The 15429-nt window shown below is 35.8% G+C and overlaps 1 protein-coding gene across 1 annotated transcript in view; it reads right to left on the reverse strand.

The window, feature by feature from the left end:
- Positions 1 to 310: 310 nt before the first annotated feature.
- LOC132706057 (uncharacterized) overlaps positions 311 to 15429 on the reverse strand; it is a 48695-nt gene continuing 33576 nt past the window's right edge. Inside the window, exons 3-11 of the mRNA XM_060677129.1 lie at positions 14028 to 14203; positions 13813 to 13975; positions 12465 to 12743; positions 12179 to 12402; positions 5556 to 6017; positions 5351 to 5500; positions 4665 to 4794; positions 4427 to 4564; positions 311 to 3459 (exon numbers count right to left, since the gene is read on the reverse strand). Of these exons, the coding sequence (XP_060533112.1) occupies positions 3233 to 3459; positions 4427 to 4564; positions 4665 to 4794; positions 5351 to 5500; positions 5556 to 6017; positions 12179 to 12402; positions 12465 to 12743; positions 13813 to 13975; positions 14028 to 14203 (1949 nt within the window). The 3' untranslated portion in view covers positions 311 to 3232. The remainder of the gene's footprint in view (positions 3460 to 4426; positions 4565 to 4664; positions 4795 to 5350; positions 5501 to 5555; positions 6018 to 12178; positions 12403 to 12464; positions 12744 to 13812; positions 13976 to 14027; positions 14204 to 15429) is intronic.

Raw genomic sequence — 15429 nt, forward strand, 5'->3', positions numbered from 1 at the left:
GACTGGAATCCTGCATCCGACTGGAATCCTGCAAATCTTGCATCCTACTGGAATCCTGCAGACGTTTCGCCAAAATCTCACTTGGCATCTTCAATGCTCGCGCTCCGAAAACACTTCGAACACATTTTTCCATCCGTGAATCAATACGTGAGAATATATATATATATATATATATATATATATATATATATATATATATATATATATATATATATATATATATATATATATATATATATATATATATATATATATAAGTATTTATATATCGGTCTCTAATGGACCGTTCAGGTTATGTTGGAAAGTTTTTTTTACATTCAATGAAAACATTTTAGAAAATATTACTTTTTCTCAGCAATATTCAAAACTGAAATGTTTCTGTTAAATATGATGTTTCGGAAAACGTTACTTTCCTCAATTTTTGTAAATTAAACACCCCGTATATTTTTGCAATTTCGGATTGCCCTTTAGATTGCACTGTTCCGAAGATCAATGCCGAGGCAAAATTGATTAATTCTGAAAGCGTTTCTAATATTTTTTTTGAAAAATTGCTGATTCTTTATTGAAAAATAAATGAACTAATAAAAATTGTGTCATTTAATCATTTTAATTCAATTAATTTCGATTTAATAAATAAATAAATAAAATAAAAATAAATTACCTGAATCCCGAAAATATTCGCTAATAACGGTGCATTAGAGACAGATATATAGATAGTTAAATATATCCTTGAATTCGTCTTTTAAAGGAGTTTTTTAAAAATGTAATAAAATAATATAACTTTATTTGACCACTCTGTATGTAATTGAGTAATAATTAAAATAATTAAAAAAATTAGATCATGTTACTGGAAACAACAACTTTTAAATCGGCCACCCTTTACAGGGTGATTCATTAATAAATTAAAATATGACCTAAAGAACTCTTGCTATTCACATGTCATTAATGTCTTGTTTTATTTAGATTGTGGCAAAATGGTTCTATTGATTTCGATAAATAGCATTATGCCTTTTTGTTAATACGAATTTAGAAATTTCAATATATACAGTTACTTGTGAATCACGCTGCATGGGATTTCGACGATCGAAGGGTGAAAGATTATTTTTCATTTATTATTATTCTCTTGTTTTATTAATTTTTTATCTTAAGCGTTGTTCGGAGAGCGCCATAACCGTCTTAGTGGTCTAATCACGCGAATAATTATGTTTTGAAACATACCAAATTGATCGGTTGAATTCGGTACCTACCAAACAGTGTTCCTGATTGGGGTAATAATCGATAAAAATAGTATAATGTCAATTTTTGTAATGTAGGTGCGACAGAACACAATTACAAAATATGTACTTATTTTATATGTTTATAACTAGTTATTCGATAATTATTACAGATCATTATTTTATGCTCGCTTCTTGTTGGTGCTTCTTTATATTATCCAGAATGTAATTGTGATAAACAAAGGCTATACTTACAGCAAGTGAAAAGTTACTGACATGAGAAAAACTCGTAAACTTGGTATTGATGTATGGTGTAGACTGTATGTAAGAGTAACATAACGGGACACATTATTTTTACGATGAACACATCTTCTTAAACCTCAAAGAGACGCACAGCTCATCATACTAGAGGTCCTACTGCATATTCCACCAATGCAAATCTATATACGAGGTAAAGCATATAGATTTCTGCAAGGCTAGTCATCAACAGGGAGATGGAGGCAGGCGAAGTCCTAGGGCTGCCCATGGACAGCACGATACCCAAGTGTTGCCTTGTTAAACAATTACAAGACTGAAATATCAGTATGAGAAAATTGTAAAAATGGCGCACCAATAAGAGAAGATACAATCTGGTACCGAAACCAAAGGAATAGGAACTGGAATATATGAACCCAGGACGAAAACAAAAACTTCTATTCCAATGGATAAGTTAGCAACAGCGACAATTGATAATTAGATAACTTCGATCAATACCGACAATCAAGCAATAAAAGCTATGCAATCCAGCAAAATAACGTCCATAACGTTGCAAAATAAGCCATCAGACAATGGATGTTCGCAGCAGACACAAAGAAAGGCCGTAAGAGGGATATAACTAAAAAATAATTTTAGAAAAACAAATTTTTTTGATTTCAATATTGCCTTCCCATCACATTTATTTCCAGTCCTACGAGAAAAAGAAAATCACTTTTTTTATCTATTGGCTGTGTCCACCCTGAAGATTGTGCATTTTTGGAATATTTATAAAAAACGAAACTAGTATTTGTAATTGGTACTCGATCTTAAAACCTCACGAAATGGTTAAAGAAAACTATGCCTATTAACGCAACAATCTATTAATAATATTCCTGAATCAGTAGTTAAGTTCGAACAATTAGAATAAAGGAATGAAAAAATTTAATGCATATTATTTAGTAATTTTACCCTTCGATGGAGTACCATAAAGACAACTCACAATAATTGCCAGTTAGAGTGATTGATTTTAAAGAAAAGACCCTGTATTATTATGATTTAAATCTGATTTTGCTCTCAGAAATTACTATTGACACAAACGATAAGTACTAAATTAACCTATATTAAAAAACGCAGATTTGTCGTTTCAAAGGCACGCCTTTTAATATTTTGAAGACAAGGTATTTTTGTATTATGTGATAGTTTCCTATCATGTTATGTTGCACTGTAACTTTTTTTTTCTTAGTTTCCAATGATTTGAAATTAATTATAATGTGACTTTTTTGGAACAAGATAAAATATGCTACTCAGAAACCCCATACCCTTTTTAATTTCGGCAGTATCCATGAACTTCACTTTCTAATTTCATAAATAGGGTTTCGAATATTCCTAAACCACCCACTTAAATTTCATACTAAACTAAAATTGTTTAACATCGTTTGATTCTTTTATTGTTTAAATTTACTTCGTCTGAAAAGTTGAGGCGTAATTTTGGTGTACAGCCTAAATAAATATTTGGACTAATGCTATCTCTTCATTTTGATAACGAGATGCACGCGCTGCTGCTATCCTGAGCAACTAATGGAAAAAATACATTACCTATAAGAGAAAATGCGCGCAAACCAACAACGCAATGAAAAACGCTTTCTGTTACGGGAAAACCGCGGTTCACAATGTTGGTTTTCCACGAAAACTAAAGCCCCGACCAACTAATCTATTTTGCGCAAGACGTGATATGTATGAGTCACAAAGATTTGTTTGGCGGATCAAAAAAGCGGCAGCTTCGGTCATAATCTGGTGATATTTTTTATTTTCCGTATGTTTTCGAGCCGAAACTCCAGCCAGGCGAACGGTATCACCGCCATTACCATAACAAATGCAAGTATGTAAAGCTTTAGGTAATTGCAGACAAAACTGTGGAATACAAACGCGGCCGACAGTCCTGAGAATTTAAAAAATGCCGTGTTCGCGAACGCCGCTTCCCAATTGTCCGAGTATTGTCCAGTAAGCAACGCTAAAAATAAGTAAAAATATAAGATCACATAGTACTGTATTAGGGAAACAGACGGTCCCACAAATTTGGAAAAAAATATAAGGTAAATCGGCCAACGGAAACTGCTGGTAATTGTTTTCAAGTTTTTGAAATGGCCACCAGAGACCACTTCAAAAAAGTCTGATATAAACCATAGTTAAACTGCAGACACAAATTCAAGTGTCAACGCCTTTTAAATGCCTTTTATTGTGAAATGTGTCGTCAACAAAAGTACATTACAATAAATTTATCACAACTCCGGCGCAGTCTAGCTGAAATATAAAACAGGTAGTAATTACTTAATGTGCCGTATTAAACTGAGATTTCACGAGGGGGATCCATTCAAACCCATCTGGGTTTGAATGGTAGAAAATTAAATTTACTAGAAGCTACGGAGATTCATAAAACGAGAGGTTCGAATGTATTACGTAATGACCAACTGGATATGAATGGATCCCCCTTGTTAAATATCAATTTAATACCTCACATTGAGTAATTACTACCTGTTTTGTATTGATAAACATCGGTACCGTTTGATATTTGCATTTGATAAAGGCACGGTGTTGCCGAAGCAGCTGTCATTTAAATATATTTACCTGAAAATCTGAACAACGTTTGTTCTTATTTAACTATTTTAAATGGATTTTCATCAAGTAAAGTTTTGGTTAGTTTTGGTTTGCAAACGTGGTCTGTATAAAACCATAAATGCAAGAGTTTTGCTTTGAAAATAAAAAAAATTAATAGGATTTAAATTTCACTAATCTGCTATTGGTTAGCTCCATGAAAATCAACGGCACTAGGCAGAAATCGTGATCGTGATTAATGGATCAAAATTTTTTCTTGGTTTCTACTAGTATGCACTTTCATCTAATTTATTCGAGAAATTTTCAACCGGAAGTTGAAAAAAACATGAAACCAAACTAGGTGTAATGTTAAAGTTAATACTCACTGAAACTTATCATCTCCCATATGGCGTTGCACACCCCCCAGGAAGCGGAGATGACGTAGAACAGGGCGGGGTCGTCTTCGATGGGCTTCCACAGAAGCAACACCATTATCAGACACGTTTGGAATGCAAAACCAACGGCTGCAACAGTCGATTAGAATCGAAGTTATGAAGTTATGCAAGTAAAATGTGGGAAGTTTTTTTGTGGAATTAACTCAATCATCTTACTCGATCAACTTACCTACGACGTAGTACCGCCTGATGGTTCGGAGCAGCATGCTCAACGTACAGGCTGCGATTGATTGCAGCAGACCCATCGAGAGGAACACCAGGTTGAGACGATGGATTCCCAAAGTACATACCACGTAGGACTGAAAAGATATAATCTACTCGAGCGTTATGGCAGAGAACAATTATTTGATCTTCCATGATTGCGTTTGCACCCACTAAATCCAAATACCTAACCATTTACTCAAGCTTCCTTCTTGGCATGGACACTTCCAACTAACACTATTAAAAAAAACTTTCGAAATACTGATATTTCAAAGCAGATTTAGTATAAATATGTGTATAATATATAATCTTCCTAGTGTCGGCGGGATTTTTTAGTGCATACAAAACATCGAAATAATGTAGAAGAAAAATATTCTTCCACATTAATCAAGGAAGGATATTTTCTGAGAAGAAGTTGAAGAATATCAAGGATGTAATGAATAACAAACAACGGATTAAAACGAAGAATGAATGTCCAAACAACGATATCAGAAGAAATGAAGAGACGCAGACTCAAATGAAAAGAAATGATTTTAAATTGACCAATGGAAAATAGGAGCAAAAAAGGACGACCTTCACAGGCAAGAGGAATGGAAGAACAAGATTGGATGGGTGGATTGGGAGGAAGCATTTTATTTGCGCACATACGGATACCTTGCTGAAGTCGGCATACATAAAAGCCTGTTCCATGCCAATAAAAAAACACAACGGGGCAGTCATCTGCAACCTCGGGTCTCTGAAGCTGTCTCTCATCGATCTCAAGACGGCCAGCACCACTCCTCGCTCAAGCGGATCCTGGTAGATCTGGGAACATCGAGACTCGTTATTAGGGCGCGGGGGGGGTTTGAGGGGCACTAACCAGCATTCTTATGCTGTCCATTCCGAAAAGGGCGAGTAATAAAGCGATCCCGCACATTCCGGAATATACACCTGCTAGAATATCGGCTGATTTGATGGGCAGCACTCTGAACCCACTTTCCAGAGTACCGTTGCTTAGTGACGGGACTGGACATGCTTGAGCCCCACAGAGGCGACCGTCTTCCGTCCTGTCGAAGATATCGTCCAGGAAAGAGTTGTAATCGTAAGGGATCGTCGTAGATATTAATGCTAATTCGGTCCGGTTCGAGCAAGTTCGATTTGCGACGCAATCCTGAAACGGAGCGGTTTTAAAAGTGTCGGAGAATACGAATCGAGTACTTACGCTTGAAACCGTGGCGTTCTCAAACTCCGAACCGTACGTAGGATGTTCTAGATTTACCGTGTAGGTAATCAAAAGGGCGGATAAGATGGAGCCGATTATTAAACCGAAGTCGTGAGCACCCTAGAAGGAAATACGCTGGTGGCAGAAATCTCGAGCGAGTCGGGTAAAAGCTTTCGTCGAGCTGACGGTGCAATTTGGAAACACGTGTCGCGCGAAAATTCGTTTTAAGTGGCAAACTTTACACCGCCGAAGTTTTTCGTTGTCTACAAAAGGAAGATCGAGTTTTCATCGGGCCTGTATCGGTCAAAGTTTCCCTAATAAATTTCGTTTTAGTTTTGTTTACGGCCGACAAAGTGAGGAAGTTATTTAATTTTCAAGCTGATATTGTGCGTCGATATTATGCAAAGCCCTTTCGGCATATATGGATCTGCCAGGCGTTTAACATATGAGGGCTGTTCGAGGAGTATTGAGCAGCAACAATTTTGATAGTTAAACTTTAACACCGTCGATTTCATTGAGTGCACTTCTCGGCATATGTAGAGCAATATGATTATCTTCCTGATACAGGTTACGAACGCACTGGTTGGCAATGAAATCCCTTAAAAAATTGTATGATAAATATAATGATTCGATTCAAACGTTTTGAATCTATCCCCGTTGGTCGATTTTTTCTATCACGTCTAGATTTTTCATATTTCAAAATTTTGTTTTTTTTTTTCAATTTTTTCATTCGTCAACGTTACAAAATGAGTTTCAGAGAGTTGTAAGAAAAAGGAGGGAAGTGCCGAAGGTGATTTTTATGGTAGTAAATACGCGCATGCGTTGTCGTTTAATTGTTTACCTTTTATATCAAATATTTTGGTAAGTTTTGGATGTGTAGTTTGAGTATTTTTTTTTAAGTAGAGTCAATAAATATAAAATAGAAGTTTGAAAGTTGTTTTAAAATTAATTTTATGTGATTTTAGCTTACAAAATGCCACGGACTTGTAAAAATTTCTCAGATTGTTTTTGCTACATTTGTGGGGAATACATACTAAAAACACAGCGACATGTCATGACCGATCTGGTTAAAACAGCTTATTAGCTATATTTTGGATTTTCTATCGATGATCGAGATAAAAGTTGGTTGCCAAAAGTATGCTGCAATAGCTGCTCAAGAACGTTGAGAGGTTGGCTTGAAGAAAGTCACAAATCCATGCCGTTTTCAATGCCAATGATTTGGAGTGAGCCTCAAAATCATGAGAGTGATTGTTATTTCTGCATGACATCTACACGAGGATTTTCGAAAAAAAAAATAGAGATAAGATTGTTTATCCGAACGTCCTATCTGCAAAGAGACCAATTCCTCGTGATAAAGACACTCCACCTCCAGTTCCACCAGTTATAAAAATATTTCAGGTCTACAATCTCAATCGAGTTTTCTTTTTGATAGTACATCTTCATCTTCATACACTTTATCTGGATCTTCATGTCCATCTACAGAACCGCATTTACTTGAACAAGGCGACTTAAATGATCTTGTTAGAGACTTGGGACTTTTAAAATCTAAGGCATAGTTAAGGTTAAAACAGTGGAATCTATTGGTTAAAAGTACCAGAGTTTCATATTTTCGTACGAGGCAAGAAAGTTTTACAAGTTACTTGTCCAAAGAGATGATTTGGTATATTGTAATGATGCTGCAGGGCTTCTTCAAGAACTAAGTTTTCCAGAAGATTCTAGTGAATGGAGACTTTTTATTGATGCTTTAAAAATAAGCTTGAAAGCCGTTCTACTTCATAATGGTAATAAATACGCATCTGTCCCCATTGCACATGCTACAAACATGAAAGAAAATTATGCAAACCTTGAGGTATTACTTGAGAAAATTAAATATTCTCAATTCCTATGGAATATTTGTGCTGATTTAAAAGTTGTCGCTATACTGACTGGACTACGAGGAGGATACACAAAATTTTGCTGTTTTCTTTGTGAGTGGGATAGCCGCGCAAGAGACAAACATTACAAAGTAAAAACCTGGCCATCAAGAAAAAGTTTGACTCCTGGACTTAAAAAACCGTCAGTGCCATGCGAGAAAATTTTTCTGCCACCCCTTCTCCCCTTCAGTTGGGGCTCATAAAAAACTTTGTGAAAGCTATGAATAAAGATGGTGCAGGTTTTCAATACTGAAAAACAAAATTTCCTCGAATCAGTGACGCGAAATTGAAGGAAGGAATTTTTGTAGGTCCGCAGATACGTGAGCTCATGAAGAATGAGGTTTTTGATTCGAAGTTGAGCAAAGCGGAAAAAGGGCTTGGGTAGCGTTTGTGGAGGTGTGTCATAATTTTCTTGGGAGCGCAAAAAGTGACAATTATTAACAAATCATTCGGGAGATTATAAAACTTTAGGATGCAATATGTCACTCAAGATCCATTTTTTTGACTCGCATTTAGATTTCTTTCCTGAAAATCTTGGAGCTGTATCAGATAAGCATGGTGAAAGGTTTCATCAGGATATAATGTAAATTGAAAAACGCTACACTGGAAAATTGTCAGCAGCAATGCTTGCCGATTTCTGTTGGTCAATTCACCGAGAAACTCCAATGGAATCTGTGAAGAAGAAGAAAACTATTAAATAATTTGAATTCTTCTATCACTCCATAATGAAATAACTGACGATATTTATTAGATTTGTTAATATAATTTATTATTTTTTACTGTAAAACTCAAGCCGCCTCATTTTTTTATTTCCTTATAATAATTTATGCTTTAATAATATCGTTTTTTGATGAAATAAATATTAAATTAAAAACCTCAGATTCGGTGTTTAGAGCATAAAATAAGATGAATTCATGTATGAAAACAAGAAGGAGAGAAAAAAAATTTTTTTTGCAGACCAGTGTTATCATCTCTATGAGTGCTGTACACGTACTTTTCAAAAGCCACACTGTACTGCTCTCTAAACTGAGGATGGTTGGACTTTGTGATGATCTTGTAGCATTTATAAAGTCATATCTGCATAACAGAATACAGTATATGGAGCACCGCGGTCACTTATCGTTTAGGCTCGTAGTTTGTAGCGGCGTTCCCCAGGGTAGCAATTTGGCGCCATCGATATTCTTGCTTTTCGTTAATAATATCGTTGCTAACATTGATAGTCAAATTTAGCTCTTTGCTGATGATGTGGAATTGCTTAGAATGATTGATAGTGTGGTCGACTGTGTGTCTTTGCAGAATGATATTATTGGTTCTTGGTGTGCTTCTAATAACCTACCCTAGAATAAGTGCACTCAAAATGCTGGGGTTCAGAGTGAGAAATTCCAGAATTTTGAAAGGGAACGTACTTTAAAACTGTTATACTATAGTCATGTTCGCTTGAAACTAGAGAACGGTTCAACAGTGAGGCCGCCAATATTTGGTAAGTACATTACTCAAATTGAAAATTTGCAGAGAAAGTTTCTTCAGTTTCTTCTCTTCCATGTAAATGGTTTCTATCCAGCTAGGGGACTGCCACAGAGTACACTTGTTTAATGGGTGCTAATGTTGAAGCTTCCCTCACTGTTGAATCATAGGAGGTACCTTTCATTTCAGTTTTTATATAAACTTTGCAATTCATTAGTGGATTGCCCTGAGTTGCTGACGAAGGACTGTAAGGGCATCACCTTGTATTTCACTTAATAACTAGAACTAATTTTTTCGTTAAAGGTCCTGTCTATCAATTGATGAAATTATTTAATGACTTCTGTAATAATATTGACTTTTTTTTGCCTTAGTCGCTCACATTAAATTTGAAATACTATAATGGATTGTATGTTTTACTATTTCTTTGCTGGAGTGGACTACTTATTATAGTTAGAGTTATAGTTCATAGTCTTCTAATGTTAATCCCCAAAAGCACCGAACGGAGATACTGCAACTAATCTTGATTGATTAATGATTATAACTGCATCCTTAAAATATACTTAAAATTCACTCCGCACCTGCATAGATTATTCAAGTAAAAATTTCTTAATTTTCAAGGTAAGAGTAAATGATTTTTTTAGCCAGTCTGCTTTATTTATCCTAGAAGTTGTCTTTCTCAGTATTGAACTTTTGTTTATTCTAGTCTGAAGTGAAATTATCACATATTGAATGTGAGCACATGTGACCTGATAGTCTTTTTCTTATATTATATATTTCTTATATATCATATATATATATATATATATATATATATATATATATATATATATATATATATATATATATATATATATATATATATATATATATATATATATATATATATATATATATATATATATATATATATATATATATATATATATATATATATATATATATATATATATATATATATATATATATATATATATATATATATATATATATATATATATATATATATATATATATATATATATATATATATATATATATATATATATATATATATATATATATGGGGTTTGTTACAGCTCGCGCCGTTTTCCCTCTCTCAACCAGACTCTCCACTCATCTTTGTCATTCCAATCTCCGTCCTCCAACCCCCTTTCCTCCATGGCTTCATCTATTTCATCCCTCCACGATCTTCTGGGTCTTCCTCTCTTTCTACGTCCCATAGGGCTCCACTCTGTGATTTTCTTTATCCACCGTCTATCGTCACTTCATCTGACATGACCATACCATTTAAGCTGTTTTTCTGCTATTGTAGTTAATAAGTCTTTTTCTACATTCATTTGCCTCTTGATTTCTGCGTTACGTATTCTATCCATGCGTGTTCGTTGGCAACACCTTCTCCAATATTCCATTTCGACGGCGGTTACTTTAGATTTGTTCTTTTTGTTCAATAGCCAGGTTTCTGCTCCGTATGTAATTATACTTTCTACTATTGTCTTAAATATTGTTGTTTTTGTTTTCTTTGTTAATTTCTTGTTCCATATAATGGAGTTCAGTTGTTTTATACATGTTCTACCCTGACCTAGTCTAGATTTGATTTCTTCTTCTGTTGATCCATCTTTTGTTATTATACACCCTAAGTATTTAAATTTGTCTGTTTCTTTTACGGTTGTGTTTTCATCTATTTCTAAATCTTCGATTTCCCCTTCTTTTGTTGTTAGATATTCTGTCTTTTCGAAGTTTATTTCCAAACCTACCTTCTCATATTCCTCTTTCAGCTTTCTGAGCATGTAACTCAAGTCGTCTTCATCCTGGGCTATGACCATCTGGTCGTCGGCAAAGCTTAGGGTGTATAAGTGGTCGTCGCGTACTGGGACTCCCATACCTTGACATTTTCTTTTCCATTGTGTTAGCGTCCTCTCAAGATAGATTTTAAACAACGTTGTTGATGTAGGGCATCCTTGTAGTAGGCCCTTTGATGTTGTGAATCGATTTGTGTACCTATTACCTATTTTAACCGACATATCATATATTTCTTAATACTGATATAGATAGAACTAAGAAAATTAAGTGTGAACGTGTGAAAGTGAAAATACGAGCATATATCAGTTCATAAATCCAAAATAAAAATCATTATTTAAAACACACTATGTTTTTCAAATGAATAAAATTGAAGAACTCCTGTAGCCAAAGAAACGAAAGATAACTAACACGACAAGATTATTTAAAATAGAAAAAAATAAACGTACCACAAATCTCTAGGCAAAGTGGATCACAATATCTGTTTTAATAAAAATGTTGATATCCTGTATCTCTAAATCATAGCAATTAAATGAATGAATGAATGAATTAAATAAAATTAAATAAACTAAAGAAGAATATAATAACTCCAAAATTTAAAAAGAAAACTATGTCAGCTCTCACAAATGATCCAAAGGGCATGAAAAAGACCATCTGGTGGCTGAAATAAATGAGTGGAATACATAGCTGGTAATTATATTATCAGTATGGGACGAAAAATCAAATTTAGAAGTGGACAACTATTAGTGTGATAAATACAGTTATTTAAAACTTTGGTCTCATGTAATTTCATTACTTGGTACTTCGACACACTGCGTTCCATGCCTACTTTATAGAGTAAAACCCCAACTGCAGTGCAAGACGATCATAAAACTTTTAAAATGTTATTTCAATATGATCTTCTCAGCCCTTGAACTTTGCACTATTTCTCTAAGGCGACGATATCTGGGTTAGCGTGAAAGTATGTAAGCAAAATTCGCAAAACACGTCTGTTCACTTTCAACCACTCTGCTTTCCGCCTAAACTCCCCGTTCATTAAAAGCGTTCCTCTTTTCAGACATTCCATATAAACCCAAACGTAAAACTATTAAACAAACTACAAATTACTTGGAAGGCCCTCGCGACCCGTCTAATGGCGCAGGTCTTCCTGGCGTGTCTGCCGTCCCCGTCGTCCTCGTGAAATAACCCGGTTATCCTGTGGGATATGATCATGAGCGACGAGATTTGGACGCACGAGAGTAAACCCAAGGTTACGCCCATTAGCACGCCCGTCGGCACAGTGACGTAAATCACGGGGTAGAGGTGGGACGCGAAAAAAGTCGTCGCGGACGCTGCAATAATCGTAAAACGTACTAATTTACAAAATGAATTTCCAAAATTCCCCGCGGCGTACCGTAACAGAACGCGGCTACGCACTTGGTGCCGGCCATTTTCACGAAACATGGCGCGAACAGTGCGAAAACGGCCGCCACCGCGAATATTTCCGACATCAGCAGCGAGCCGGTGTTTATCTCGAAAGTGGCAGTGGTCAGAGATTGCACCCACACGGAGACGCTGCTCTGAAGGGCCAAAAACGGCAGGAACGTCGCGGTCGTCAGTAGGTGGCAGATACAGATCACCACCAGGTTGGCCAGCAGGATGCGACGCGTATAGAGCACACCGGTTGCCCTGCCTGTCAATCGAAAGCTGTTGTTACGTTCATACTTTGAAACTCAACTAGGACAACTCGTTAATTAAGAAAAGTTATTTAGAAAAGCAAGTCCATTGTCAAGTCAAAGTCTGAGACGCTTTTTACACATTTTAACACCCAAATTCAAGCTCATAATCAAATCACAAGAAGGAAACAGTCTCAGTCGTCAAGTACTAGAAGCTCTGGTACGAGTTCTGGCAGGTCACTTCCATCTAGGAACGCACCCCCGTATTATGTAGCCGGCAATAGCACATGTGGACTGTGTAAAGAAGGAAAGCTCCAATTCACCTGATTCAGAGTACTCAACTGTACTAAACTATCCAAACTAGCCCAGAAAGAAGTCCTGTACTTACTCGGGTTTGGCACTTATGCTTTCTTTTAACTGAAGAGGCGCGATAAATCAATAATCAAATCAAAGAACAATATAAACTGGGAAACGTCTCCGTCAAAGCTTCGCCGCTGGAATTTATGGGTATCTGTTGGTAGATAGCAATCTGGTTTGGTTAGTTTCAGATCTGTGGAAAGGTGCTAGAAAAAGCACAACATAACATTAAATTCACTGCACTGCTCCTCTAAGGCCGGAAAAAGTTGCTAGCAAAAGCTAAGCAAAATAAGGAAAAAGTCTATCTGAAAGCGAGAATCAAAATGAAGCAACGCTTATTGGTTATACCTGGACGTGGTTTTTTAGAACTTTATGGAATTGTGAGCGTTGTAACAGACAGTGATAGAAATGTATGTGCGGAAAACCTAGAAACTAAAATATTCCTTGTTTATATTTGATAGGGTTTTCGGTCGTTATTATTTGATATGCTGATATGAAATTTTACTGGGGAAAAATACAGAATGTATGCGTCAAAATAAGACTATTAACTTTTCTCCATACAATAGTTGTCACATCTAACATCTTGTGTAAAATAAATGCGCTAAACATGTTCTGTATAAACACAGATTTTCATCCAAAAAATCGGTAGGGGTAAAAAATGGGTAAGTGTTATTATTTTTTTATTAATTTGGAATACTTATGAAACTAATATTAGGAATTATATTATACCGGTAGAAGAATTGTGCGCACCCCCTCGCACCACCGCCAAAAGCCTCCTGACCGATGTCGCCCCAATCGAACTAGCCATAGAGTCTATCCGTTTAATAGGCCCCCCTTGCATATGGATGTTATACCTGGATCTGGCCGAAACTGGCGAATAAGTAGCCATATGCTGCAACAGATCCTCAAATAAGGGATCGGCCATGAAGACCTGGCGGTTTTACCTCCATCGTTAGGTCGTCATAAACTATCTTATTCGAGTCGTGCGGGTTGCTTCGTGCCTTGGTGATTTTGCCGTGGCCCGAGTATCTGTGCAATATTTTGGACTTCTCTTCGTTGCTGAGACCAGCGTTGCAGCCGCCGCAAAGGTGACCAAGTGCCGGTCCCGGTCTATAACCGCCTACACAAAACCCTATGAGACCAGACAAGTCACTCCCAAAATGGCTGAAAACCGGCACCCAACACAAACAAAAGGCCTTACTATGTTGACAATAGAAATGCAGTAAGTAAGGAAGTTCCATTCGATCTATATTATACCAGATGGTCGGTGGGAAGTTTACAGTGAACCGAAAAAAGAATCTTTGAAAAGTGTGTATCCTTGTTGTTTTTTTAAGTTTTCGTTTTGGTCTGCTGATTTATTTAAAGGCGGCTATGGCCTAAGCTAAGCTCAACCCGTCTTTGATGTTATCTAACTCATCGTCATCGTACGTATCGGTTCAGCAATGCTCTTTCTGCTTTGCTTTTTTTCCATAAAAATCTATTGTATTATATTATAGAAATTTCCGTTAATTTTTTATAGATTGTATCCAAACGTCTACAAATAAAATGAAGAATGACGTCTTCGATATGTGGTAGGAAGGAGAGAGGGCATCACTATCCAAAAAATATTTTTTTCTCCAAAATATGACATAACTAAAACTTAAACGTAACAGCCCTGTAAATCATCATCCTTCAAAAAACATATGAACCTAAAAATCTCTGGATGGGCAGCATAAAAAGAAGCAAATAATTCATAGTACAGCAGTACAAGAAGCCCACATATGTGAAAGAAAAGTTGCAGTTGATTTTGGAGAATTACAGAATACAGGTCGTCCACAAAACAGTCTGCTGCATCCTTGCTCTCTAAAAACAATCTAAATGTCCATTTAAGCCACTGACAGACCTGATAAACCCTTTTTATTTTCCTGCCTCAAGCTCGTATTAAACGAAATCGATATCCGGTAATAGAAATTTGTGGCAATACTTTCTTAATACTAACATGAATCGATGGGTCAAAATCACAAACATTTTTTTTTGCGTCGAAACACAAATTGATACCACTACAATAACTATGCCTATTTTCTATTGTATGTATAACTGCATTAAATAGTTAGAAAAATAATCGAATGTATCATCGACATGACTTTTAGTTTGACATAAAAAATAGTATGGCATTCATAACAGTCCAATATCTTCCAGTGATTCGTGGTAATGTAGACAGCATTCTTCTCTATCGGTAGACACTTTTTCTCATGTTACCAATGTCTTTTGCTGTTAAATTATCCGTTTGACATTGACATTTGACAATACAATAATACACATTTGACATTGACATTTGACAATACAATAATACACAAAAATGATCAA

This window comes from Cylas formicarius, unplaced genomic scaffold, assembly GCF_029955315.1.
Source record: "Cylas formicarius isolate icCylForm1 unplaced genomic scaffold, icCylForm1.1 PGA_scaffold_8__14_contigs__length_24414737, whole genome shotgun sequence".
Taxonomy (NCBI): Eukaryota; Metazoa; Arthropoda; class Insecta; order Coleoptera; family Brentidae; genus Cylas; species Cylas formicarius.